The 25,141-nt window shown below is 42.2% G+C and overlaps 2 protein-coding genes across 8 annotated transcripts in view; one reads left to right on the forward strand and one right to left on the reverse strand.

Annotated features, from left to right (window-relative positions):
- Nucleotides 1-767: 767 nt before the first annotated feature.
- Nucleotides 768-23,433, reverse strand: n6amt1 (N-6 adenine-specific DNA methyltransferase 1). Of its 3 annotated transcripts, XM_068041055.1 has the most exons (8): nt 23,119-23,433; nt 17,042-17,180; nt 16,749-16,880; nt 6,487-6,573; nt 4,985-5,075; nt 4,326-4,409; nt 3,448-3,589; nt 768-1,590 (listed from the first exon to the last, which is right to left on the reverse strand). In XM_068041055.1, exons 3-8 carry the CDS (start codon nt 16,874-16,876, stop codon nt 1,484-1,486), a joined length of 639 nt encoding a protein of 212 aa, XP_067897156.1. In that variant the 5' UTR covers nt 16,877-16,880; nt 17,042-17,180; nt 23,119-23,433; the 3' UTR covers nt 768-1,483. The 3 variants fall into 3 exon arrangements, with proteins under 3 accessions (XP_067897156.1, XP_067897155.1, XP_067897157.1); XM_068041054.1 differs by lacking the exon at nt 17,042-17,180; XM_068041056.1 differs by lacking the exons at nt 17,042-17,180; nt 23,119-23,433 and adding an exon at nt 22,667-23,102.
- A 54-nt stretch (nt 23,434-23,487) lies between these two features.
- urb1 (URB1 ribosome biogenesis homolog) overlaps nt 23,488-25,141 on the forward strand; it is a 158,967-nt gene continuing 157,313 nt past the window's right edge. For 2 of the 5 annotated variants that reach the window (XR_010975862.1, XM_068041057.1), the window contains exons 1-2: nt 23,712-23,799; nt 24,144-24,290. Coding sequence is in view for 4 of the 5 variants with exons in the window: in XM_068041057.1 (XP_067897158.1) it covers nt 23,793-23,799; nt 24,144-24,290 (154 nt within the window). In the remaining variant the exon portion in view is untranslated. The other 3 variants (XM_068041058.1, XM_068041061.1, XM_068041059.1) reach the window with 3 other exon arrangements.

The following is a 25,141-nucleotide window of genomic DNA, read 5'->3' on the forward strand; positions in this document are numbered from 1 at the left end:
GCGTTCATCATCTGCTCCCTGTCTACTCTTTCCCTTAGTCACGCTGACTTCATTATCTAGTTCCTTACAGGCTTTCGTTACTACCTCCTTACTGTCCACTGACCTCATTTGGTTCCCGACATCACCCGACTTCGCCTCTGTCTCAGCTCATCTGCTGCTGAGACCCTCATTACCTCTCGATTATTCCAACACACACCTGGCTGGTCTCCCACATTCTACTCTCCATAAACTTGAGGTCATCCAAAAGTTTGCGCCTGTGTCTTAACTCGCACCTAGTCCCGTTCACCTATCACCCCTGTGCTCGACCTACAAGGGTTCCTGGTCAAGCAACGTCTTGATTTTAAAATTCTCATCCTGGTTTTCAAATCTCTCCATAGATTCGTCCCTCCCTATCTCTGTAATCTCCTCCAGCCCCACAACCCTCCAAAATACCTGTGTTCCTCTAATTCTGGCCTCTTGTGCATCCCTGATTTTGATCGCTCTGCCATTGGGTGGCCACACCTTCAAATACCTAGACCCCAGCTCTGAAATACCCTCTCTACCTCACTTTCCGCCTTTCAGACTCTCCTTAAAATCTACCTCTTTGACCAAGCTTCTGGTCATCTGACCCAATATCTCCTTTTGTGGCTTGGTGTCATATTTTGTTTTAAAATGCTCCTGTTAAGTGCCTTTATTACATTAAAGACACTATATAAATATAAGTCGTTATGGATAATATGACATAATTAGGCATTTTTATACTATTTCAGATTTATTTACAAATGGAATGTGTTATTTTCATTTTGAACAGTTTCCATTCTTTTTTTTGATTTATGAACTTAATTCTATTCCATAACTGTTATAAATTCTCCAAGAATCATATTGTATTAGAAATGTACAGAAAATCATTTTTACAGATATAATGTTATGCAAGTCCTTTTTTTTTTAGGATTTTGTATCGCATTGCGGAGACACAGAGCTGTTGGGCCTGCTTTGATTTTGCAACAGATCTCAGATTTTCCCAAGTATTCTGTCAAACATCACAATATTCCCTTCAGTGTGTAGTTTGATTGCACCTTTTTGTTTTCATTCACTGCTACAGTTCTGAATAGGAACCACATGGCATGGCATCCTGTAATACTGAAGAACTCAGTTAGTTTTAAAGTCATTGCATATACTTGTTATTTGACTTATGCAATCTTAGGTACAATATAATTAACTCCTTAACTTTCAAGATCTGTGTTCAGAAATTCTTTTCCGTTACGAGACCCCTGTACAGTGCTTCCAGTGTTCATTTATAATATTGAACCACTTGCCCAGTTTTCCACAGAAAATGTTCTAGACCTTCCGCAGTACCCTAAGTGAATTGCATCAATCTGAAACAGATATGCTGAAATCCCCAGTTATAAAGGAAGCAGTAGGTAGAGCTGTTTGTTTCTCTCCTGTCTGGAATCACATCTTTTGAGAGTGCTATTTAACATGGAGGGCAACTGGAACCCAACAATCAGGCTTTCCAAAATTTCAGCACTGAAAGGTGTTCTCTTCCAGCTTGCCTCGAAATGAGCACAGTCCCTTTCAAACCAGAGCTCTTCAGTGACTGTATTATCTCCTCTGCAAAAGAACACAATGTGTTTTTAGTATAAAAGGGACGCATTTCTGCTGAGTAACTTAATAATCAAAGACATTGCATCAGTAAGTGAGAAACATTTAGTGAGAAGATATTTAAAAACTTTCTGATGTGCCATTAAGAAACATAGACCCACAGATGCAACTGTAATTAAAAACAGAAAAATCTCTCCATTAAATATTCTACTTCTTTACTACTTCCATCACTTAGACTATTAATTTGCATTGGAGATACGGTCCTGCCACCTGATGCCAAGGATTCTTCGGAGGCAGTGAAGATGGAATGAGTTGAGACGTTGCTCTTGGCTGACATATGTTATCCAGGCCTCGCTGCCGTAGAGCAAGTTACTGAGGACACAGGCTTGAAACACTCGGACTTTTGTGTTCAGTGTCAGTGTGCCATTTTCCCTCACCCTCTTGGCCAGTCTGGACATAGCAGCGGACACCTTTCCCACGTGCTCGTTGATTTCTGCATCGAGAGACAGGTTACTGGTGATAGTTGAGCCCAGGTAGGTGAACTCTTGAACCACTTCCAGAGCGTGGTCGCCGATATTGATGGATGGAGCATTTCTGACATCCTGTCCCATGATGTTCGTTTTCTTGAGGCTGATTGTTAGGCAAAATTTGTTGCAGGCAGGCGCAATCCTGTTGATGAGTCTCTGCAGAAACTCTTCTGTGTGGGAGGTTCATACAGCATTGTCAGCAAAGAGGAATTCCCTGATGAGGACTTTCTGCACTTTGGTCTTTTTTCTGAGACGGGCAAGGTTGAACAACCTGCCACCTGATCTTGTGTGGAGGAAAGTTCCAGCTAATAAATCAGAAACTAGGAGGTGGTGCAGGCAGTATTTGAGATTTGATTCCCTAACTATATATATTTAAATAAATTTCAGGACAAAATGCTGATTTATTTCATTTATCTACATTTACAAGAAAAATAAACATGTAGAGCTCAAGTAGTACAATGAAGCAAGAAATTATTGTGTTCTCCAACCCAACACTGACCCACCAATTCTGTTTTCAGCTGCAGTGCCGTGGGAGAGGAAACAGAATAATAATTGTGATGCATATCTCGATTGCTAACACTTGATTAACTTAAGCAGAAATCTTGGTGCTGTCAACTCACCAGTCCTCTCAGAAATGGGAGGGGTGTGACCAGACCAGAAGATACTCAAACACTCTATATAAATTTCTTTAGAATCCTACTGTTTCATCTCTAGTTCTATTGATTACATGAATATATTTATTTCAAGGGAGTGTTAATGATACCTTTTGAACAAATGGGTTGGGGGAGATACTGGACCTAATGAGAGGATGCTAAACCCACTGACAATATCTTAACTGATTTGGCTCACTCTGCAACTCCTCTTAGCCACAACAGGGAGTTGGCTATCAGTATTTACTATCATAAACACAAGCAAACAAAAAGGAACCCACCACAAACCACAATAATCATGTTTCCTTTTCTCTGCCCTCTTTAACCCCTCCCCTTGTATCATACATCATTTTGTACTCAAGATTACCGGCAGATTACTGTTCTTCATCTGATTGCTGGTAATTCGATGAGAATGATCAAGAGTGAAATGTCTTCTAGTTTTTTTTTCTCCACTAGCTTCCCCACCCCACCCCCAACCCATGGCATTTACTCGCTAACTACTGACTGACATTTAAAAATTAGCGCTCAGGTAAAAAAACAAGCATATATCCACTCTCCATTCTGTTGAAGGGAGAGAAAAGACTGACACAGCTACAGACCCAAGAGATTTAATTTGCAGAGAACCTTTCCCCACCTTTGCTTTCCACAAGCTCCTAGCTATCATTAGTATGAAAATCACACCATCTCACCTGGGCCATTTTCCTGAATTGTAACCAGATAAAATAATCCCTGACTGGACAGGAGGGCTGAGACCTGAGGAAACAGCCTATCCATGACCTCGCGACCTCTTTCGCCACCAGCCCAAGATGCCTCTATACCATGGCTACCTACCTAAGAGAAAAAAAACACAATACACCTCAGAAGGTCAAAAATACTTTCCTTTCCCTTCTCCAAATCACCTGAAACATGTCAACTACATTAATGCTGGGTAGTGGAAGCACAAATTTTCAATAGCTTTGTCAGCCCCACAGAGTCATCCAAGAAGGGTACAGATGCCAAAACGAAATGCTTAATGCAAAAGCATTCAAGCCAGGCAGAAAACCAGGTTCATTCTGATCTTTTAAAACCACCAACCTTATATGGTGGATTTCCAAAAGACTTTTTTGATATTGGCCTCAAATGGCAACATCTCCTCTCAGGTTGCTGCATATATTTTCAACTCTCCTTTTCCAGTGCCTATGGGCATGGTTGAAGAAGGCGAGTTCTTTATCATGGCCTCCTGTAAGTAACATTCTCTAATGCCATTGTAGCATCAAGATCAACATTCAGGACCAAGAAAGACACTATTTATGATAATGGCAGCGAGACAGAGACTGACACATTGTCCAAGTGGCTCTTTTCACTGATTTAATTTGCAATACCACAACTGAGAACAATTCTTCTTAAGTTAGGACTTGTTTTTGAATATTTCTGGAAGCTGACTACTTCAAATCTTTTGAGCAGCTTATCACATTTATAACATACAAACATCATCACAGCTTGGGTGTTGGAGAATTGTTACACAAAAAAGTCAAACTACATTTGGAAAGTTCGATTGTTCAATTATTATTTATGAACATAAACTCACTTCTTCTGAGGCAGTTACAACATAAGGTGGGTTAAATATTAATACATCAACTTGATTTTGTAGTCGTGGCAATAATCCTGTGACCTGTTTACAAAAAAATAAAAATTAAAAGCATTCAATTAATTTTTAAAAAAGTAGAAGAATAACTTTCCAGTTTGTTGCCTAATTTGAAGGTTAAACTCATTGGCCTGGGTTTTCCATCCAGTTTTAATTAGGATGCATCTCTGACAGGGTGCAACTTTCATTCGACCCGGAGATGCTCCCTCTTCCCAGACACTCACTAATGCACTGCATCACATTTGAAACTAAAATTTTATGGATGTAATCTGCAGAGATTAATTATTGTTCATGCCAATTACATAATATAACAAGAAAGAAAGAGAAATTGGAAAAGAAAGATGAAAACCTTATATTTAAAGAGCATGTTATAATTTCTCTCCTATATCTCAACATTCAGTGAATTGTTTTTAGAGCACAGTGACTGACTGTTAAGTAGGCAACTGCATTAGTCATGCTGCCAATGACGCCTCCAAGGGACAGGATTAATGACAAGCAAACTGTATTACAAACAGCATGCTATTGACAAAGAGCACTGAACAGTCACTGAATTACAATACTTGAGAAGAATATTTTTAGGTTATCTGGAACTCATGATTTACCAGGTCAGTAATGATTGGCTGGATGTTCACTCCATTACATCTTGCACTTTCCACTGAGCAAGCAGCAGCCAGAGGGTTAATATCTGTACAGCTATGAATGAAAAAGACAGTTTAAGATGACACAGATCAGGGTTCAAGTCTCACTCTTTTCCACCTGTCTTCTGTCGCCAAATGTCTCAGTGGCTAAAACTTTGAGTAGCAATTTGTAATAAGCTGCTGAACAAGATGCCAAAGTGAATGCTAACGTTGCGCTATAATCAATCACTAGAGATGGCCAACACTCTACTCTTTGTGGAAGGACACACCTCATGTTCGTGCCTTTCCACACTCCAACTCTCCATCTAACGTTCACCTACACAACAGCCTTTCCTTGATCATATACAGAAATTGAAGCACTTCTGAACTCATTTTAATTGTAGCCCATAGATTTTTTGTTTTGACACTCTCACATTTATCACTCCACAATAAACAATAATGTCAGATCAGCTACTTTTGTTAGCGTCTAATAAGTTCTGTTAATGGATGTTAAATACCTAGTAGTTGAAGGTAATAGGTTGAACAGGTGTTGATTAGTTAATTTTACTCAGATGCATGTATTGTTACGACCGACTGCTCAAGACAAAGCCCCCAATCAAAATATATGATTCTGATTGCAGTGGGAGAAATGCACTGTTAATTTAGTCCCGTCCTTCCACAGATCGCCTAACATATCACTTTAAACTTTCCAAATTAAAGAAAACCACAGCCAAATTGACCATCTATTAACCCCGAATGAGGCTAACCAAACCAGCTATCTTTAAATCAACAAATTAACTATATATTAGTAGTGTTTAAGAGTGCAGTTTTTTCTAAGATAAAAACATTTAAAATAGAAAAATTAGTCTCCTTGCAGATTTACACTCCAATATTCGAAACTTCAACTCCTCTTTCATCCAGCGATGACCTCAGCCAATCAACAACTCGCAATGAATCAATTTGGCTTTAGAATTTTGAGGGGTAAAAAAGCGATCAGTCTAAAATTCACCTTCCTTCAGTTTAAATTATCAGAGAACTCTGTTAGGTTTATGTTGGTCCAGCTGTCTGTGTGTCTGTTAATTGTGTCGGTCAAAAGCCAGTTTTTTAGCTAGTTTTTCAAAAGGCAATCGGCAACATTGTATCTTTTATCTTGTTCTCCGAATGGCTGTTGCAGGGTAACCAGGATGCATTCTTTGAAGCTGGTTGGTGTGTATGGTGTATCCAACCTCAACCAAAATGCATCTTCTTAGTAATTCCTGGGCTTGTTTGTTCCTAAAGCAGTACTTATTCTTTTACAGCCTTAAAGGCACACTGCAATCTTCCCAGAAAAAAAATTACAGGATCATAACAATATAAAGAAGAACCAGCCAGTATTGTTAGGAGTGGAGAAGTAAGCTCTGTGGCAAGACTGTTTAGTCTCCACCAAAGCATCCTAGTCTCAGTGTCTTCTTCACAAACAGGCTTGGAAGTTTCTCTTAACAACTTACAGATAAAATGAGATAGGCCCAACAATAGAAGCCAGGAATACAGAGACAACGCCAGATCCTGCTCCAACCTCAAGGCAGATCCTGGGACTGGAAAAATAAAATGATTTTTAGTCTTCCATAGGAAGTAGGCTATATTTGTACTACTAATATATGGCACAGACTGTTCGCAAAATTAGATTAAATTATATACAACTGTCCAGATACAAAAAAATGTTTCAACTGGTTTTTAAATACACTTCTGTTTAAAAATGTGGAACCTGGTATCCGTCACTCTAACAAAAACACGATTGTGCATCTCTCTTTCTTAATGTACAGTTTAGTCACAGATGGTTGACAATGGTTGCTTGGGTGAGGAACCTGGCTGCCACTATCCATCAAAGCTTACTGTGGGAAAAGGCACTATCTTCAGAAAAGAGTGGGAGAAAACTAAGGGTGAAGAGACAAGAGCTGCCCTGTGATCAACACACAGAATTTTCTCACAGGGGCGGCACAGTGGTTAGCACCGCAGCCCCTCACAGCTCCAGGGACCCGGGTTCGATTCTGGGTACTGCCTGTGTGGAGTTTGCAAAGTTCTCCCTGTGACTGCGTGGGTTTTCACCGGGTGCTCCGTTTTCCTCCCACAGCAGGTGATAGGTAAATTGGGCGTTGTAAATTGCCCCTAGTGTAGGTAGGTGGTAGGGAATATGGGATTACTGTAGGGTTAGTATAAATGGGTGGTTGTTGGTCGGCACAGACTCGGTGGGCCGAAGGGCTTGTTTCAGTGCTGTATCTCTAAAATAAAATAAAAATAAAAAAAGTAGAGAACTGTTATGGCTTCACAGCTACAGCCAAGGTGCTTCCATTGTATATTCATCTGTATATGATACTGTATTAGTAGGATAGCATTAAAAACGTTTTCTAAGATATTTAGTTACAATAATTAATGGACTGAGGCTAGTATTGGGAGACTGGTCGTTAAGCCCAGAAATGGGAAACCTGGTGCTGAGGCTGGGGCCATAACAGGTCAGGAGAAAAAGGAGAACAGTAGACATAGTCACCAAGAAAGCTGAGCAGAGCATCAAAGCAGACCAGGGAACCAGTCTCCAAACTGCTCATTTCAAGTCACATGGCAAGATGGTAGCCCATACATACTAAATATCACATCCGATTGGCCCCTAATGCAGACAAAAAAGGGGCAAATTATAGGGGAGATGTAGCAGTCACATGGTCCATAAAGACAAATCAGATGATTGGAAATACATGGACAGATCAAAAGAACACAGTTTTTAAATTTATAAATAGATCTATTCAGATGAAAAAAATATTGCTTTATGTTCTAATACCTTAAATTTCACTCTCAACACCGGTTAAAACTTTGTTATCCTAAAGGGACATATCTCCAGCTTATCAGAATAATACATCGTGAGAAATAACATTCCTATGCTTTCCTTTTCCCCTACAGCTAAACCTTCCAAAAGGCTACATTCCTCACCTGCCTCATCCTGAATCACCATCTCTCTCTCTAGTTTCTCCACTATTCCCTCTGAGCTCATATTGTCCATGGAGCCCATCATGCTCTCTTGACCCCAATCCCACTAAATTTCCCTTCCGATCTTCTATGCTCATTGACACTGTAAATGGTTCCCTCTCCTCAGGTACTGTCCCCTTTCCTTTCAAAAGCTCCTAATCGAAAAAACTCATCCTTGGCCCTCCGGCCCTTGCTAACAGCTGCTTTATCGCAAATCTGTCATTCCTCGCCAAACCCCTTGCAGGTCCTTTGCCTCACAAATCCCTGCCCAGTTTTCCCCTAACCCATTGTTTGGATCTTTCAAATCAGATTTCTTCCCTTGGAATCGCATCAAAATGGCCCTAATAAAGTTTCAAATGACATCTTCTGCAACTCAGATCCTTCCGTGACCTCTATGTAGCCTTTGACACAGCCAACTACATTATTCTTCTTCATTGCCTCTCCTGTAGTCCACTCCTACCTATCCACTCATAGCCAGGGCATTTCTAGTAATGGCTTCACTTCTCACCACTGTTGCCTTTGGAGTCCTCCAAAGGTTTCTGCAGAGCCCCATCCTCTTCCTCATTTATGTGCTGCCTCCTTTGGCAACATCAGCTACAGATCATCAGGCCAGCTTGTGGGGATCGAACAAGTTCTGTTAATGGATGTTAAATATCTAGTAGTTGAAGGTAATAGGTGAACAGGTGTTGGGGTGTTGTTAGGAGTGGAAAAATAAGCTTTGTGGCAAGAAATAAACAGTCTCCACCAAAGCACCCTGGTTCAGTGTCTTCTTCACAAACAGGCTTAAAAGTTTTTCTAACACAGCTTGCACATGTACACAGACTCTACCTCTTGCAGCTCTACTTCGCCGCCACTTGTCTCTCTCTCTCTCTCTCTCCACTGCCTTTGTGCTGTCAGGCTGCTTGCCCAACATCTTAGATGAGATGCAGTTTCCCCCAGCTAAACTGGGAAACCAAAGCCATCATCTTTGGCCCTTGGACCCTTGTCACTGATTCTATCCCTTATCTATGCATTATCGCAGGCTAAATCAGACTATTTGTAACCTATTGAACAATGAGCTGGGTTTCCAACCCCTACCCTTTCCATCTCCTACCTACCTGTCGTAACATTGCTTGCCTCTGCCCTTATATCAGTCAAACTGCTGAAAGCTCATCCATGCATTCGTCACCTTGGATGAGGATTCCAGTTCTCCCCTAGCCAGCTTTTCATACTCCTCCCTCAGCACATCCAAAAACTATGCTGCCAGTATCCTATGCCACACGAAGTCCCACTCACCCACCACCAGTGTCCTCAATGATCTAACTGGCTCCAAGTACCCCCAAGCCTCAAATCTAAAATACTACCCCTTTTGTTTATGTGCCTCCTACTGGCAACTGCATCTTTCTCCGCCTATATCCCACTGTGTAATTCCCACCCCAAGACCTTGCTTAAAACTTTCTGATCAAGCTTTCAGTTATCCCCCCCCTCCCCAACCCCCGGCATCCCGCCCCCTCCCCCCCGACTATACCTCCTTCTTCAGCTCAACATCCACTTCTTTCTTATGCTTTTGTGAAATGCCTACGTTAAATGCGCTATATAAATAGCAAGTTGTCATTGTGCTTATAAAATAATATATCATCTGATTTACCACAAGAAATACTATATAAAGTTATAAATAATGCCCCGTGACCAGGATTCAGGACATCTGCAGTGGAAAGGGAAGGATCCAGTCATCATGGCCCATGTAAGTACCAACAACATAGGCAGAACAAGGAAAGAGGTTCTGTGTAGTCAGTATGAGGAGCTAGGCACCAACTTAAGAAGCAGAACCTCAAAGGTAATAATCTCTGGATTATTACCTGAGCCACGTACAAACTGGAGTACGGCAAATAAGACGAGAGAAATGAATGCGTGGCTCAAAGACTGGAGTTGTAGAAGTGAGTTCCAGTTTGTGGGGCATTGGCACCAGCACTGGGGAAAGTTGGGGCTGTACCGTTGGAACAGTCTACACCTGAACCGTGCTGGGACCGGTGTTCTAGCGAGTCGCGTAACTAGGGAAGTAGAGAGGGTTTTAAACTAAATAGTGGGGGCAAGGGATCACATTTGGGAAGATGTGGTAAATCAAAGAGCAGAGACAAGCAATATGGGAAAAGATAAACAGACCATGACAGGAAGGGACAGTGATTACAAATCTAAGAGTAAATCAACAGATAAGGCTTGAGGTTACAAAAATAATAAAAGGACCAAACTAAAGTCTCTGTATCTAAATGCACGCAGCATTCGAAACAAAAGAGGTGAACTGATAGTGCAAATAGAAATAAATCAATACGATCCGATAGCCATTGCAGAGACATGACTGCAAGAGCCAAGTCTGTGGCACCACGGGTGGCTCAGCTGCATAGTAGGGGAGGAAAAAGAGTGGGAGAGCAATAGTAATAGGGGATTCTATCGTAAGCGGTATAGACAGGTTTTTCTGTGGCCGCAAACTTGACTCCAGGATGGTATGTTGCCTCCCTGGTGCTAGGGTCAAGGATGTCACAGAGCAGTTGCAGAGCATTCTGAAGGAGGAGGTTAAACAGTCAGAGGACATGGTACACATTGGTACCAATGTCACAGGTAGAAAGAGGGATGAGGTCCTGCAACAAGAATTTAGGGAGCTAGATAGCAGATTGAAAAGCAGGACCTCAAAGGTTGTAATCTCTGGATTACTCCCGGTGTCACGTGCTACTGAGTATAGGAATAGGAGGATAGATCAGATGAATGCGTGGCTGAGGAGATGGTGCAGGAGGGAGGGCTTGAGTTTCGTGGATCACTGGGTCTGTTTCTAGCGAAGGTGGGACCTATACAAGTTGGACGTGTTGCACCTGAACCGGAACGGGACCAACATCCTTGCTGGGAGGTTTGCTGGTGCTGTTGGGGGTGGGGGGGGGGGACGTGGTTAAACTAATTTGGCAGGGGGATGGGATACAGAGTGGAAGTACAGTAGGGGGTGATGCACAGTCAAATATAGAAGAGAAACTGAGTCAGTCTGGAAGGCAGAGCAAATATAGACCTGCTAAGGCACAAGTGAATAATGCAAGGCTGGATTGCATCTATTTTAACGCAAGGAGTCTTACTGGTAAGGCAGATGAATTGAGGGTGTTGATTAACACATGGGAATATGATATCATCACCATCACAGAAACAAGGTTGAGGTAAGGGCAGGGCTGGCAGCTCAATATTCCAGGGTATAGAATCTTCAGGTGTGACAGGGGAGGGGGTAAAAGAGGAGGTGGCATTGCACTGTTGATCAAGGAGTCAATTACTGCAGTAAGGAGGGATGATAACTTAGAGGCTTCCTCAAATGAGGCCATATGGGTAGAACGTAAAAACAAAAAGGGGGCAATCACTTCGCTGGGAGTATACTACAGGCCTCCAAACAGTCAGGGAGAGGTAGAGGAGCAGATATGTAGGCAAATCTCACAGAGGTGTCAAAATAATAGGGTAATAATAGTAAGGGATTTCAACTTCCCCAATATCAACTGGGGCATTCTTAGCGTAAAAGGCTTAGAGGGGGCGGAATTCTTAAAATGCATACAGGAGAGCTTTTTGAGCCAGCACGTAGAAAGTCCTACGAGAGAAGGGGCGGTACTGGACCTAATCCTAGGGAATGAAGCCGGACAAGTGGTAGAAGTGTCAATTATGGAGCATTTCGGGAATAGTGACCATAACTCTGTAGGATTTAAGGTAGTTATGGAAAAGGACAAAGATGGACCCGAAATAAAGGTACTGAATTGGGGGAAGTCCGATTTCAATATGATAAAACAGGAACTGGCCAAAGTGGACTGGAAGCAGCTACTTGTAGGAAAGTCTACATCAGACCAGTGAGAGTCATTCAAAAAGGAAATAGTGAGAGTTCAGGACCAACATGTTCCGTAAAGGTGAAGGGTAGGACCAACAAGTCCAGGGAACCCTGGATGTCAAGTGATATAGAGGATTGGATAAGGGAAAAAAAGGGAGTCATATGGCAGATTCAGAGCGCTGAAAACAGCGGTGGCCCTAAAGGATTATAGAAAGTGTAGGGGGGTACTTAAAAAAGTAATTAGCAGAGCGAAAAGGGGACATGAAAAAACACTGGCGGGCAAGATAAAGGAAAATTCCAAGGCGTTTTCTAACTATATTAAGGGAAAGAGTAGGGCCCATTAGGGACCAAAGTGGCAATCTGTGTGTGAAACCGGAGAACATAGGTGAGGTTTTAAATGATTACTTTTCATCTGTGTTTACTATGGAGAAGGACAATGTAGGTGTAGAGATCAGGGAGGGGGATTGTGATATACTTGAACAAATTAGCATTGAAAGGGAGGAAATATTAGCGGTTTTAGCGGGCTTAAAAGTGGATAAACCCCCAGGCCCAGATGGGATGTATCCCAGGCTGTTATGTGAAGCAAGGGAGGAGATAGCAGGGGCTCTGACACAAATTTTCAAATCCTCTCTGGCCACAGAAGAGGTACCAGACAGAGGACTGGAGTACAGTGAATGCAATACCATTATTCAAGAGGGTAGCAGGGATAAACCAGGTAATTACAGGCCGGTGAGTCTAACATCAGTGGTTGGGAAACTATTGGAAACATTCTGAGGGACAGGATTAATCTCCACTTGGAGTGCAGGGATAAATCAGGGATAGTCAGCATGGCTTAGTCAGGGGGAGATCGTGTCTAACAAACTTGATTGAATTTTTCGAGGAGGTGACTAGATGTGTAGATGAGGGTAAAGCAGTTGATGTAGTCTACACGGACTTCAGTAAGGCTTTTGATAAGGTCACGCATGGGAGATTGCTTAAGAAGTAAGAGCCCATGGGATCCAGAGCGATTTGGCAAACTGAATCCAAAATTGGCTTAGTGGCAGGAGGCAGAGGGTGATGGTCAAGAATTGTTTTTGCGAGTGGAAGCCTGTGACCAGTGGTGTACCGCAGGGATTGGTGCTGAGACCCTTGCTGTTTGTAGTGTACATTAATGATGTAGACGTGAATATGGGAGGTATGATCAGTAAGTTCGCAGATGACACAAAAATTGGTGGTGTCGTAAATAGTGAGGAGGAAAGCAGATTACAGGACGATATAGATGGGCTGGTAAGATGCGCGGAGCAGTGGCAAATGGAATTTAATCCTGAGAAGTGTGGGCTGATGCATTTTGGCAAGACTAACAAGGCAAGGGAATATACAATGGATGGTTGGACCTTAGGAAGAACAGAGGGTCAGAGGGACCTTGGTGTACTTGTCCATAGATCACTGAAGGCAGCAGCACAGGTAGATAAGGTAGTTAGGAAGGCATATGGGATACGTGCCTTTATTAGCCGAGGCACAGAATGTAAGAACAGGGAGGTTATGATGGAGCTGTATAAAATGCTAGTTAGGCCACATCTAGAGTACTGTGTACAGTTCTGGTCACCACACTATAGGAAGGATGTGACTGCACTGGAGAGGGTGCAGAGGAGATTCACCAGGATGTTGCCTGGGCTGGAGCATTTCAGCTATGATGAGAGACTGGATAAGCTAGGGTTGTTCTCCTTATAGCAGAGAAGGCTGAGGGGGGACCTGACTGAGGTATACAAAATTATGAGGGACATTGATAGGGTAGATAGGAAGAAACTTTTTCCCTTAGCAGAGGGGGCAATAACCAGGGGGCATAGATTTAAGGGAAGGGGCAGGAGGTTTAGAGGGGTTTTAAGGAAACATTTTTTCACCCAGAGGGTGGTTGGAATCTGGAAAACACTGCCTGAAAGGGTCGTAGAGGCAGGAACCCTCACAACATTTAAGAAGTATTTAGATGAGCACTTGAAATACCATAGCATACAAGGCTACAGGCTAAGTGCTAGAAAATGGAATTAGAATAGATAGGTGCTTGATGCCGGCACAGACACGATGGGCCAAAGGGCCTGTTTCTGTTCTGTCTAACTCTATGATGACATAGATTGGGACCTGAATATTGAAGGGTACATGACATTTAGGAAGGACAGGAAGCTCGGAAACGGTGAAGGGCTGGCTCTGTTAATTAATGATGGTGTTAGCACAATAGAGAGGGACGATCTAATTTCAGGAAACCAAGATGTACAAGCAGTTTGGGTCGAGATGAGAAATGATAAAGGCAAGAAGTCAATTGTGGGAGTGGTGTACAGGTCTCCTAACAGTAGCCACAAAGTAGGACAGGGTATAAAGGAAGAAATAAGGGGTGCTTGTCAGAAAGTTTCAGCAATAATCAAGGGAGATTTTAATCTACATATTGATTGGGAAAAGGTAGCCTAGATGAGGAGTTCATAAAACGTTTTCGGGATAGTTTCTTAGAACAGCACGTTCTGGAGCCAACCAGAGAGCAGGGTATACTCGACCTGGTATTGTGCAATGAGATAGGATTAATTAATGACCTCATAGTGAAAGCGCCCCTAGGCAGCAGCGATCATACCATGCCTGAATTTTACATTCAGTTTGAGGGAGAGAAGAATGGGTCCAAGACTAGTATTTTAAACTTAAATAAGGGCAATTATGAGGGCATGAAAGCAGAGCTAGCAAAAGTGAACTGGCAAAGTAGGTTAAGAGATAGGTCAATAGAGATGCAGTGGCCGACATTTAAGGTGATATTTCAGAATACACAGAATATATACATTCCAATGAGAAAGAAAAATTCCAAGGGAAGGACCCACCATCTGTGGTTAACTGAAAAAGTTAGATAGTATCTAACTTCAAGAAAAAGCATATAATTGTGCAAAGATGGGTGGCAGGTCAGAAGACTGGACAGAATATAAAAAGCAGCAAAGAATGACTAAAAGATTAATAAAATTAGAGCATGAAAGGTGGCTAGAAATAGAAAGACAGATAGTAAGAGTTTCTATAGATATTTTAAAAAGAAAAATTAATGTGAGCATTGGTCCTATAGAAAGTGAGTTTGGGGAATTAATAAGGGAAAATAAGGAGATGGCAGATGAATTGAATAGGTGTTTTGCATTGGTCTTCACCATAGAGGATACAACTAACAGGCCAGAAATAGCTGTAAATCAGGAAATGGAAGGGAGGGAGGAACTCAAAACAATTACAATCACCAGGGAAGTGGTACCGAGCAAACTGTTGGAGCTGCGGGCTGACAAGTCCCAGGGACTTGATGGACTTCATCCTAAGGTCTTAAAAGAAGTGGCTAGTGAGATAGTTGATGCGTTGGTTTTGATTTTCCAAAATTCCCTAGATTCGGGGAAGATTCCATTAGATTGGAGAATTGCCAATTTAACGCCTTTATTCAAAAAGGGAGGGAGATAGAAAGCAGGAAACTACAGGCCAGTTAGCTTAACATCTATCATAGTGAAAATGTTAGAAGCTATCATTAAAAACGTTATAGCAGGGCACTTAGAAAAATTCAAGGTAATCAGGCAGAGACAACATAGTTTTGTGAAAGGAAAATCATGCTTAACCAATTTATTGCAGTTCTTTGAAGAAGTAACATGTGCTGTGGATAAAGGGGAACCGATGGATATAATGTACTTAGGCTTCCAGAAGGCATATGGTAAGGTGCCACATCAAAGGTTATTGCGGATAATAAAAGCTCATGGTGTAGGGGGTAACATTTTGGCATGGATAGAAGATTGGCTAGCTAACAGAAAACAGAGAGTAGGCATGAATGGGTCATTTTCTGGTTGGCAAGATGTAACGAGTGGTGTGCACCAAGGATCTGTGCTGGGGCCTCAACTTTTTACAATTTATATAAAGGACTTGGATGAAGGGACCAAAGGGATGGTTGGTAAATTTGCTGATGACACAAAGATAGGTAGGAAAGTAAGTTATGAAGAGGACATAAGGAGACTACAAAGGGATATAGATAGGTTAAGTGAGTGGGCAAAGATATGGCAAATGGTGTATAATGTGGGAAAATGTGAAATTGTCCATTTTGGCAGGAAGAATAAAAAAGCATTTTATCTAAATGGTGAGAGATTGCAGACCTTTCAGATGCAGAGGGATTTGGTTGTCCTAGTGTATGAATCGCAAAAGGTTAGTACGCAGGTACAGCAAGTAATTAGGAAAGCTCATAGAATGTTATCTTTTATTGTGAGGGGAATTGAATACAAAAGTAGGGAGGTTATGCTTCAGCTATACAGGGCATTGGTGAGACCACATCTGGAGTACTGTGTATAGTATAGGTCTCCTTATTTAAGGAAGGATGCAGATCCGTTGGAAGCAGTTCAGAGAAGCTTTACCAGACTATACCTGGGATGGGCGGGTTGTCTTTTGAGGAAAGATTGGACAGGTTAGGCTTGTACCCGCTGGAGTTTAGAAGAGTAAGGCGACTTGATTGAAACATCTCAGGGGTCTTGAAAGGATGGTATGGGAAGGATATTTCCTCTTGTGGGAGAATCTAGAATTAGAGGGGGTCACAGTTTAAAAATAAGGGGTCGCCCATTTAAGACAGAGCTGTGGAGAATTTTTTTCTCTCAGATGGTCGTGAGTCTTTGGAACTCTCTTCCTCAAAAGGTGGTGGAAGCAGAGTCTTTGAATATTTTTAAGGCAGAGATTGATAGATTCTTGATAAGCAAGGGGGTGAAAGGTTATCGGGGTAGGCAGGAATGTGGAGTTGAGGTTCAATCAGATCAGCCATGATCTTATTGAATGGCGCAGCAGGCTCGAGGGGCTGAGTGGACTACTCCTGTTCCTAATTCGTGTGTATAAAAACAACACACAGCACCACACTTAGAAAAGAATTATGTTCTTGCATATTTTTCATCTATCTCATATTTTGTTATCCTTCAGCTAATGACATACCAGAGTTGCTTTATTTCTTTCACATCTTTTTCTAAGGCATCCATTAATAGGAAAGTGTCCTCTGCTGGATCATACACATCAGTGTATTCTCCATGGCCAACATGGGAACTGAAAGGTGTTGAAAACATCCTTCTATTTAAAAGAAAAGGAATAAATTACTCTCTTCTGCATTCATACTTAGTTGATATCACGAGTAGTCGTATTTATTTCTTACCACCATATAACATATAACCTCAGATTACCATTTACATTGTTGAGCATAACATTGGGGGCAGAACATATATATTAATCACCTGATAGAAATGTGGAAAACCAGCAACACTCGCTAAGTAAAGTATTTAATCCATGCTTTCTTTAATGGTACGTTCTATACTGCACAAGGGGAGCAAAGCATCAAGATCCCATATTTCAATGGAAGTGCACTGGAATATACTGATAGAGCAAAAACATATTAGGAAATCAAACTTTTGCAACACATTAAATTTGGAGCAACTGGGGCATTAACTTGATTTGATCTCTGAGTAACACATGCAATTCAAAAGGCATTTTACAGATCCAGCTGGGTTTTTCAACCTTTGATTCCTGGTTCGAGTGCATTCCCAATCCCCCCCACCAAAAAAAAATCCTTTTATAAATTATTGCCTTGAACTGGAGTTTCGCCATGTGGGAGCTACCTGACTGCGAAATGATTACCAACATTGCTTGGTGACAGCAGAAGTCCTGTATGAATGACTGGTCTCCAGCTACAGGAAATGCACACTCCTGGCTCCAGACCCATTTTAAAATAAATTCCAAATTTGAAAATCTCAATTTTGGCTGAAGAACAATAGTATTATTATGTCATCCTTTTAGCAGAAATGAGTGAATGCCTCTGTTAAAATAACAGAAGGAACTTCATTGGAATCCTTTAAGCATTTGAATGCTAGTATTCCACTGCATAATTTTAAGGCATCTGATTTTTTACCAGCTCCAAATAACAGCTTTATATGCACCAGCAATGCAAACCTTAATAACAGGCTTGTCTGACTTTTTGTTGAGAAAAATTATGAATCGCTACTTTCTCAAGGCCAACAACTGGAGTAGAGTTACTGGAGGTGATCAACATGAGCAGTAACAAGAGGACACAACTTGCAAACACCAAGTTTCTCTGATTCTGGTTCCTTGTACACCCAACCCTTCCTCCCACCACTGGTCTTTGTGCCTTCAGCCATCTAAGTCTCGCACTTGGGAATTTCCTCCCTAAACCCTTCTACCTTCCTTTCCTCTTTTGACAATCTCCTTAAACCCACCTCTTTGACCAAACTTTTCATCACCCTTATTTGTAACAGTGCCTATTTTTTGACTTTTGTCTCCCTTAAAGGTCCTTTATAAATGGAAATTATTGTTGGAATATACACTACTCAGGAACACTAGTCAAAATATTTTATGATCCGGTGTAGAAAGTCTGTTGGGGGTGGGGTGAAATGGGAACACTCTGACTCGCAATTGGTTTACATCCTGACATTCATGCTGGAAGGCTGGTCTGACTCTGCTGAAACTCCCTGAAGAGCCACAGAGATGCCAGACAAATCAAGAGAAAGAGAAAACTCCATGTCTGCACTTAGGAGAAAAGACATGCCCCTGTGAGACCCTAACTATGTTCTCAATAGGCATTAAGGAGTTCACCAAAGCTACTGTCAGGTAACCTCCAGAAGTTTTATCTCCAGGGGAGGAACCCAAGTCCACAAAGCACACTCAAAGTCACAGTGTAAAGGAAAAGGATTTACTATAACGATTAAAAAGAATACAGTTAAATTTTATTTTCATGTTACAAAGTAAACAACTGCATCTCAGGTAGAATATGGTAAATTCTACCACTCGTGGCAGAACATCTGGTTTGTAAGGTACAGCACAACCTAAATCCATGAAATATTTCATCTATTTTATCATTGTAAAACAACTAATCAAAAGCATCACAGATTTCCAAACTAGTCCATGTTGTCATCAGATCTCTCCATTTGGTGACTTAAGAGTATATTCAACTCTCAATAATTTCAGCGACTATTGACATGCTGTTCTCCCTTCGTCAGATACAGGAGAAATGCCGTGAACAACAGATGCCCCTCTACATTGCTTTCATTGATCTCACCAAAGCCTTTGACCTCGTCAGCAGACGTGGTCTCTTCAGACTACTAGAAAAGATCGGATGTCCACCAAAGCTACTAAGTATCATCACCTCATTCCATGACAATATGAAAGGCACAATTCAACATGGTGGCTCCTCATCAGAGCCCTTTCCTATCCTGAGTGGTGTGAAACAGGGCTGTGTTCTCGCACCCACACTTTTTGGGATTTTCTTCTCCCTGCTGCTTTCACATGCGTTCAAATCCTCTGAAGAAGGAATTTTCCTCCACACAAGATCAGGGGGCAGGTTGTTCAACCTTGCCCGTCTAAGAGCGAAGTCCAAAGTACGGAAAGTCCTCATCAGAGAACTCCTCTTTGCTGACGATGCTGCTTTAACATCTCACACTGAAGAATGCCTGCAGAGTCTCATCGACAGGTTTGCGTCTGCCTGCAATGAATTTGGCCTAACCATCAGCCTCAAGAAAACGAACATCATGGGGCAGGATGTCAGAAATGCTCCATCCATCAATATTGGCGACCACGCTCTGGAAGTGGTTCAAGAGTTCACCTACCTAGGCTCAACTATCACCAGTAACCTGTCTCTAGATGCAGAAATCAACAAGCGCATGGGTAAGGCTTCCACTGCTATGTTCAGACTGGCCAAGAGAGTGTGGGAAAATGGCGCACTGACACGGAACACAAAAGTCCGAGTGTATCAGGCCTGTGTCCTCAGTACCTTGCTCTACGGCAGCGAGGCCTGGACAACGTATGCCAGCCAAGAGCGACGTCTCAATTCATTCCATCTTCGCTGCCTTCGGAGAATACTTGGCATCAGGTGGCAGGACTATATCTCCAACACAGAAGTCCTTGAAGCGGCCAACATCCCCAGCTTATACACACTACTGAGTCAGCGGCGCTTGAGATGGCTTGGCCATGTGAGCCGCATGGAAGATGGCAGGATCCCCAAAGACACATTGTACAGCGAGCTCGCCACTGGTATCAGACCCACCGGCCGTCCATGTCTCCGTTATAAAGACGTCTGCAAACGCGACATGAAATCGTGTGACATTGATCACAAGTCGTGGGAGTCAGTTGCCAGCATTCGCCAGAGCTGGCGGGCAGCCATAAAGACAGGGCTAAATTGTGGCGAGTCGAAGAGACTTAGTAGTTGGCAGGAAAAAAGACAGAGGCGCAAGGGGAGAGCCAACTGTGCAACAGCCCCAACAAACAAATTTCTCTGCAGCACCTGTGGAAGAGCCTGTCACTCCAGAATTGGCCTTTATAGCCACTCCAGGCGCTGCTTCACAAACCACTGACCACCTCCAGGCGCGTATCCATTGTCTCTCGAGATAAGGAGGCCCAAAAAAGAAAAAAAAAGAAAAAAGAATTTCAGCACTACATTCCAAAATGGTCTCGGTAAGGCTTTGACCTTGCAACTTTTCTCACCTTCAAAATCTCTTCAACCCTGCTAATTAGAACCACTAATTCTTTGACAAATGCTCAGCATCTAATCCGACACTGAACAGGGTCTTGGATGATTACTGCATCACCAAATTAATTTGTTGTAATTTACAATGTTCCAATACAAATGCTTTTTGCAATAGTAGCAGTTTTCATTTGGAGAAGATAATGTCTTTGGAAAATCATGGCAAGAGGTCTCCAGGAGTGTATCAATGCTTAGTGGAAAGCTCCCAAACAGGAACGTTTGAAAATTATTGGCATATGTGAATATACCACAGAAATCTCACACAATAGAAGTGTGACTTACTCAATTGGAGTATAACTCACTCATTTCGGAGGCTGAAAGGGCAATTTAGGATGATGTATGTCACCTAGGGACAAAACTGCGATGTTTAAATGCATTTATAATCCATGCCTTCTTTTATGTTCATAAATTCCACTGACAACATTTTCCAGACATGGATGTATGGCGGGAAGTAATCCTGACTAGCTCAAAAACTACAGCTCATGACTCACCTTCTCCGATCTAAACAAAGGAGTAAATGGAAAGAGGTCTTTTGCACTGTTGTTAAGATTAGACCACAGAATCTCAGAATTGTTCCAGTGCAGGAGGCCATTCGGCCCATCATGTCAGCACTAGCTCTCCGAAAGAGCAATTTACTCAGTTCCATTCCTCTACCTTCTCCCCGTAACCCTACACATTCTTCCTTTTCATATAACAGTCTAATTCCCTTTTGAATGCTTGAACTGAACCTGCCTCCATCATACTCTCAGGCAGCATGAAAAATTTTTTCATGTCACTTTTGCTTCTCTTACCAAATACTTTAAATCTGTGCCCTCTCGTTCTTGATCCTTTCAAGAGTGGGGTTTCTCGCTATCTACTCTGTCCTGACCCCTCATGATTTTGAATACCTCTATCAAATCAGCTCTCAGCCTTCTCTTCTCCAAGGTAAAGAGTCCTAACTTCTCCAATCTATCTTCATAACTAAAGTTCCTCATCCCTGGAACCATTTTTGTGAATCTTTTCTGTACTCTCTTCAATGTCCTCCATCTTTCCTAAAGTGCGGTGCCCAGAACTGGACACAATACTCCAGCTGAGGCCAAACTAGTGTCTTATACAAGTTCAACAAAACGTCCTTGCTCTTGTACTCTATGCCCCTATTAATAAAGCCCAGGATACTGTATGCTTTATTAACTGCTCTCTCAATCTGTCCTGCCACCTTCAATGACTTATCCACATATACACCTATGTCCCTCTGTTCCTGCACCCCCCCTTTAGAATTGTACCCTTTATTCTATACTGTTTCTTTATGTTCTTCCAGCAAAATTAATCACTTCACATTTCTCTGCATTTAATTTCATCTGCCACCTATCCACCCATTCCATCTACTTGTCTATGTCCTTTTGGAGTTCTACACTATCTTCCTCACAGTTCACAAAGCTTCCAAGTTTCGTATCATCCGCAAACTTTGAAATTGTGCCCTGTACATCAAGGTATAGGTCATTAATATATATCAGGAATAGCAAGGGTCCCAACACTTACTCCTGGGGAACTCCACTACAAACCTTCCTCCAGCTCGAAAAACATTTCTTAACCACTATTCTCTGTTTCCTGTCACTCAGCCAATTCCATATCCATGCTGCTACCATCCCTTTTATTCCATGAGCTATAAGTTTGCTCACAAGTCTGTTGTGTGCTACTGTATCAAACGCCTTTTGAAAGTCAATGTACATCACATTGCCCTCATCAACCCTCTCTGTTACCTTCTCAAAAAACTCCAGCAGGTTAGTTAAACATAATATTCCCTTAAGAAATCCAAGCTGGCTTTCCTTCATGAACCCACGTTTGTCCATGTGACTATTAATTTTGTCCCGACTTTTTTTTTTAGAAGTTTCCCCACCACTGAAGATGAAATTCAATGCAGGAAAATGTGAAGTGATTCATTTTGGTAGGAAGAAAATGGAGAGACAATATAAAATAAAGAGTACAATTCTAAAGGGGGTGCAGGAGCAGAGGGACCTGGGTGTATATAAACATAAGTCATTTGAAGGTGGCAGGACAGGTTGAGAAAGCAGTCAATAAAGCATACAGTATGGCCTGTAGTTGCTGGGTATATCTTTACATCCTTTTTTGAACAAGGGTGTAACATTTGTAATTCTCCAGTCCTCTGGCACCACCAGAGTCTAAGGAAGACTGAAAAATTATGGCCAGTGCCTCCATGATTTCCACCCTCATGTCCCTCAGCAACTGGATGCATCTCATCCAGTCCTGATGCTTTATACACTTTAAGTACAGACAGCCTAGCTGATACATTCTCTTTATCAATTTTAAATCCTTCTAGTGTTTGAATTACCTCCTCTTTCACTATTGCTTGGGTTGTATCTTCTTCCTTGGTAAAGACAGATGCAAAGTATTCATTTAATATCTCAGCTATGCCCTCTACCTCCATGTGTAGATCCCCTTTCTGCTATTTATATGTCTATAGAAAACTTTGGGATTTCGTTTAATGCTAGCTGTCAGTCTCTTTTCATGCTCTCTCTTTGCTTCTCTTATTTGCTTTTTCACTTGCCCTCTGGACCAGTGGGTTTCAAATGAGGGGGTCTTGTTTCTGCACACACTAATAAAAGTTTTTTTTTCTGCAATGATTGCATAGTTTTGCTTTGGTTAGCTTTGGCAGGTAGGGAAACATTTTCCCCCTGCGGGGGGAGTCACTATTTGCAGAAGGTATCCTGAAACTAACTGAGTCAGGCCCGGCTCGGTCCTGGGAACCCGGCGGGGCTTTGTTGCGATTAACACCGACTCTACCTGACCAAGACTGGGCGACACATTCACTGCACAGTGTCAGCTATTGCCAGCACTCTTGCTACCCGAACACAGGGTAACAGCGGCCCCGCTGTCCTGCGATCGCTGCCGGGACAAGGCCGCCCTCTCAAACTCCAAAGCAACGGCCCCTCTCCATTCGAAACGTCACTTGCGGTCGACAGTGAAGCCCGCGGTTGCCCTTGTGAACGGCCACGAGCCTCCCAATCCCCCTCGGTGATCCCTGGGAACGGCTCCAAGCCTCCGAATCCTCCCGGTTGCTTTGGGAACGATTTGAAAATGCCTGCGCAAATTGAAGAAGAAACTGCGCATGCGTTTGGTTGCGTGCTTGCGCATGCGTGCTACCTTCAAGAACGGTGCCGCAAGAAGCAACCGAGTATCCTTCAGATCTTGCAGCTTTTCTGTCTTATAGCAGCTTTTTTTTCTTTTGTAGTCCAAACAGATATCTTTATCCATTTATCTCGTTTATGCTTCAGCTTGTAACATTTGACCTTATTTATATTTTTGGTGTGAGTAAATATCTCCGAGATGCTACTACCCGGCGAATGAAAATGTAACACTGATGGTTCGTTCACCCATTCTGGAGATCTCTGATAAACGGCTCCCTACATTAGCATTTTAAAAACGGAACGGTCAACATAAGGGGCAGTTCGAATGGGATGTATGGTAAAAAGCAAGATTATTTGCGCCAGTGCATCAAAAAATAGAATTGTGTTTATTATTCAGTGGGTGGGGTGAGATGACGTGCATTTTATATTTGGAACGGGAATCGGTGACACTTTTGGTAAATTGAACGGAATGTGAGTCAGAAGAGTTTGTTACAACGACCATAGTGTGCTCAGTCTGTTAGTTGGATTTCTCTGTGTTCAGAATTGAGGGGAACGACACGGGGGGAAATCTCACCCGGAAGATAAACGGGGATGGACACTTCCGCTTGTGGCGCTGCCATGTGGGGCTGTGTTTAAATGTCAGATGAGAAGTTAGAAAAGCGGATTTTATCTTCATCGCAGATTATCGGACAAACATGGCGAAGAAACGGAAGAGAGGTAATTCTGACATGGATGCGGCTGGGAGTAAAACAGCTAAGACTGCGAAAGTGGAGTTCACAGGGACTGAGTTTAAAAAGATGTTACAAACTCCTGACAGAGTGGAGAAAGGTGAGAACAGCAGCGACCAGCGCTTCTTAATGGGCCGTGGTGAAGAATCAAATTTTTTCTCACTAAATGTGCTGATACCTTATCACCTCACAAAACATTACACAAATGGGGAGCACTTAACTTGCTGTTTGGGTGCACTGGTGATTTCTAGAAATGTTTCATTCTTTTACTGAGATCTTAAGTTGTGCAAGATACAGATGAAGCAAAAAACCTTGGCATTCATCAACTTGTCAGCAATAGTGGTGTCAGGTCACTGAGAGGCTCAAATTATTGCTGAAGGATTTCATGGCACAACTTGGACGTTGTGAAATTTAAAATTAGTTACTTAAAATGTGGAAAACCCTTAAGAGAAATCATAGATACAATAATATATTTAATACAAAGGTGTACAAAGGAATTGAGAAGAACAAGCTAAATGATCTGTGATCTTGTCTTTCAGTTCACATGGCTGACTCTGCTCTGATGCAGTGCAGACTAGTGTCGAGTAGTGCTTGAGGAAGATTCATGGGAAAAGTTGTAAACTGGCCTTATCATAGAATGGTTACATACGAACATACGAATTAGGAGCAGGGGTAGGCCACTCGGCCCTTCGAGCCAGCTCCATCATTCAATAGGTTCATTGCTGAACTGATTACTCCACATTTCCACCTACCCCTAATAACCTTCCACTCCCTTGCTTATCAAGAATCTATCTACCTCTGCCTTAAAAATATTCAAAGACTCTGCTTCCACTGCCTTTCGAGGAAGAGAATTTCAAAGACTCACGACCCTCTTAGAGAGAAAATTTCTCCTCATCTCTCTATGAAGTGGGCAACCCCTTATTTTTAAACAGTGACCCCTCAGGATCTTAA

Source organism: Heterodontus francisci, chromosome 10 (assembly GCF_036365525.1).
Source record: "Heterodontus francisci isolate sHetFra1 chromosome 10, sHetFra1.hap1, whole genome shotgun sequence".
NCBI classification, from domain to species: domain Eukaryota; kingdom Metazoa; phylum Chordata; class Chondrichthyes; order Heterodontiformes; family Heterodontidae; genus Heterodontus; species Heterodontus francisci.

What these genes read in the sequence shown, in the direction of transcription:
- n6amt1 (XM_068041054.1), bottom strand. Translation starts at nt 23,141, where the DNA reads ATGTGTCGCCCAGTCTTGGTCAG. An exon ending in TGTCGCCCAGTCTTGGTCAG is followed by an intron (nt 16,881 to 23,118) that starts GTAGAGTCGGTG and finishes TCTTTTAAATAG; the next exon opens with AAGGATGTTTTCAACACCTT. An exon ending in AAAGAAATAAAGCAACTCTG is followed by an intron (nt 6,574 to 16,748) that starts GTATGTCATTAG and finishes TTATTTTTCCAG; the next exon opens with TCCCAGGATCTGCCTTGAGG.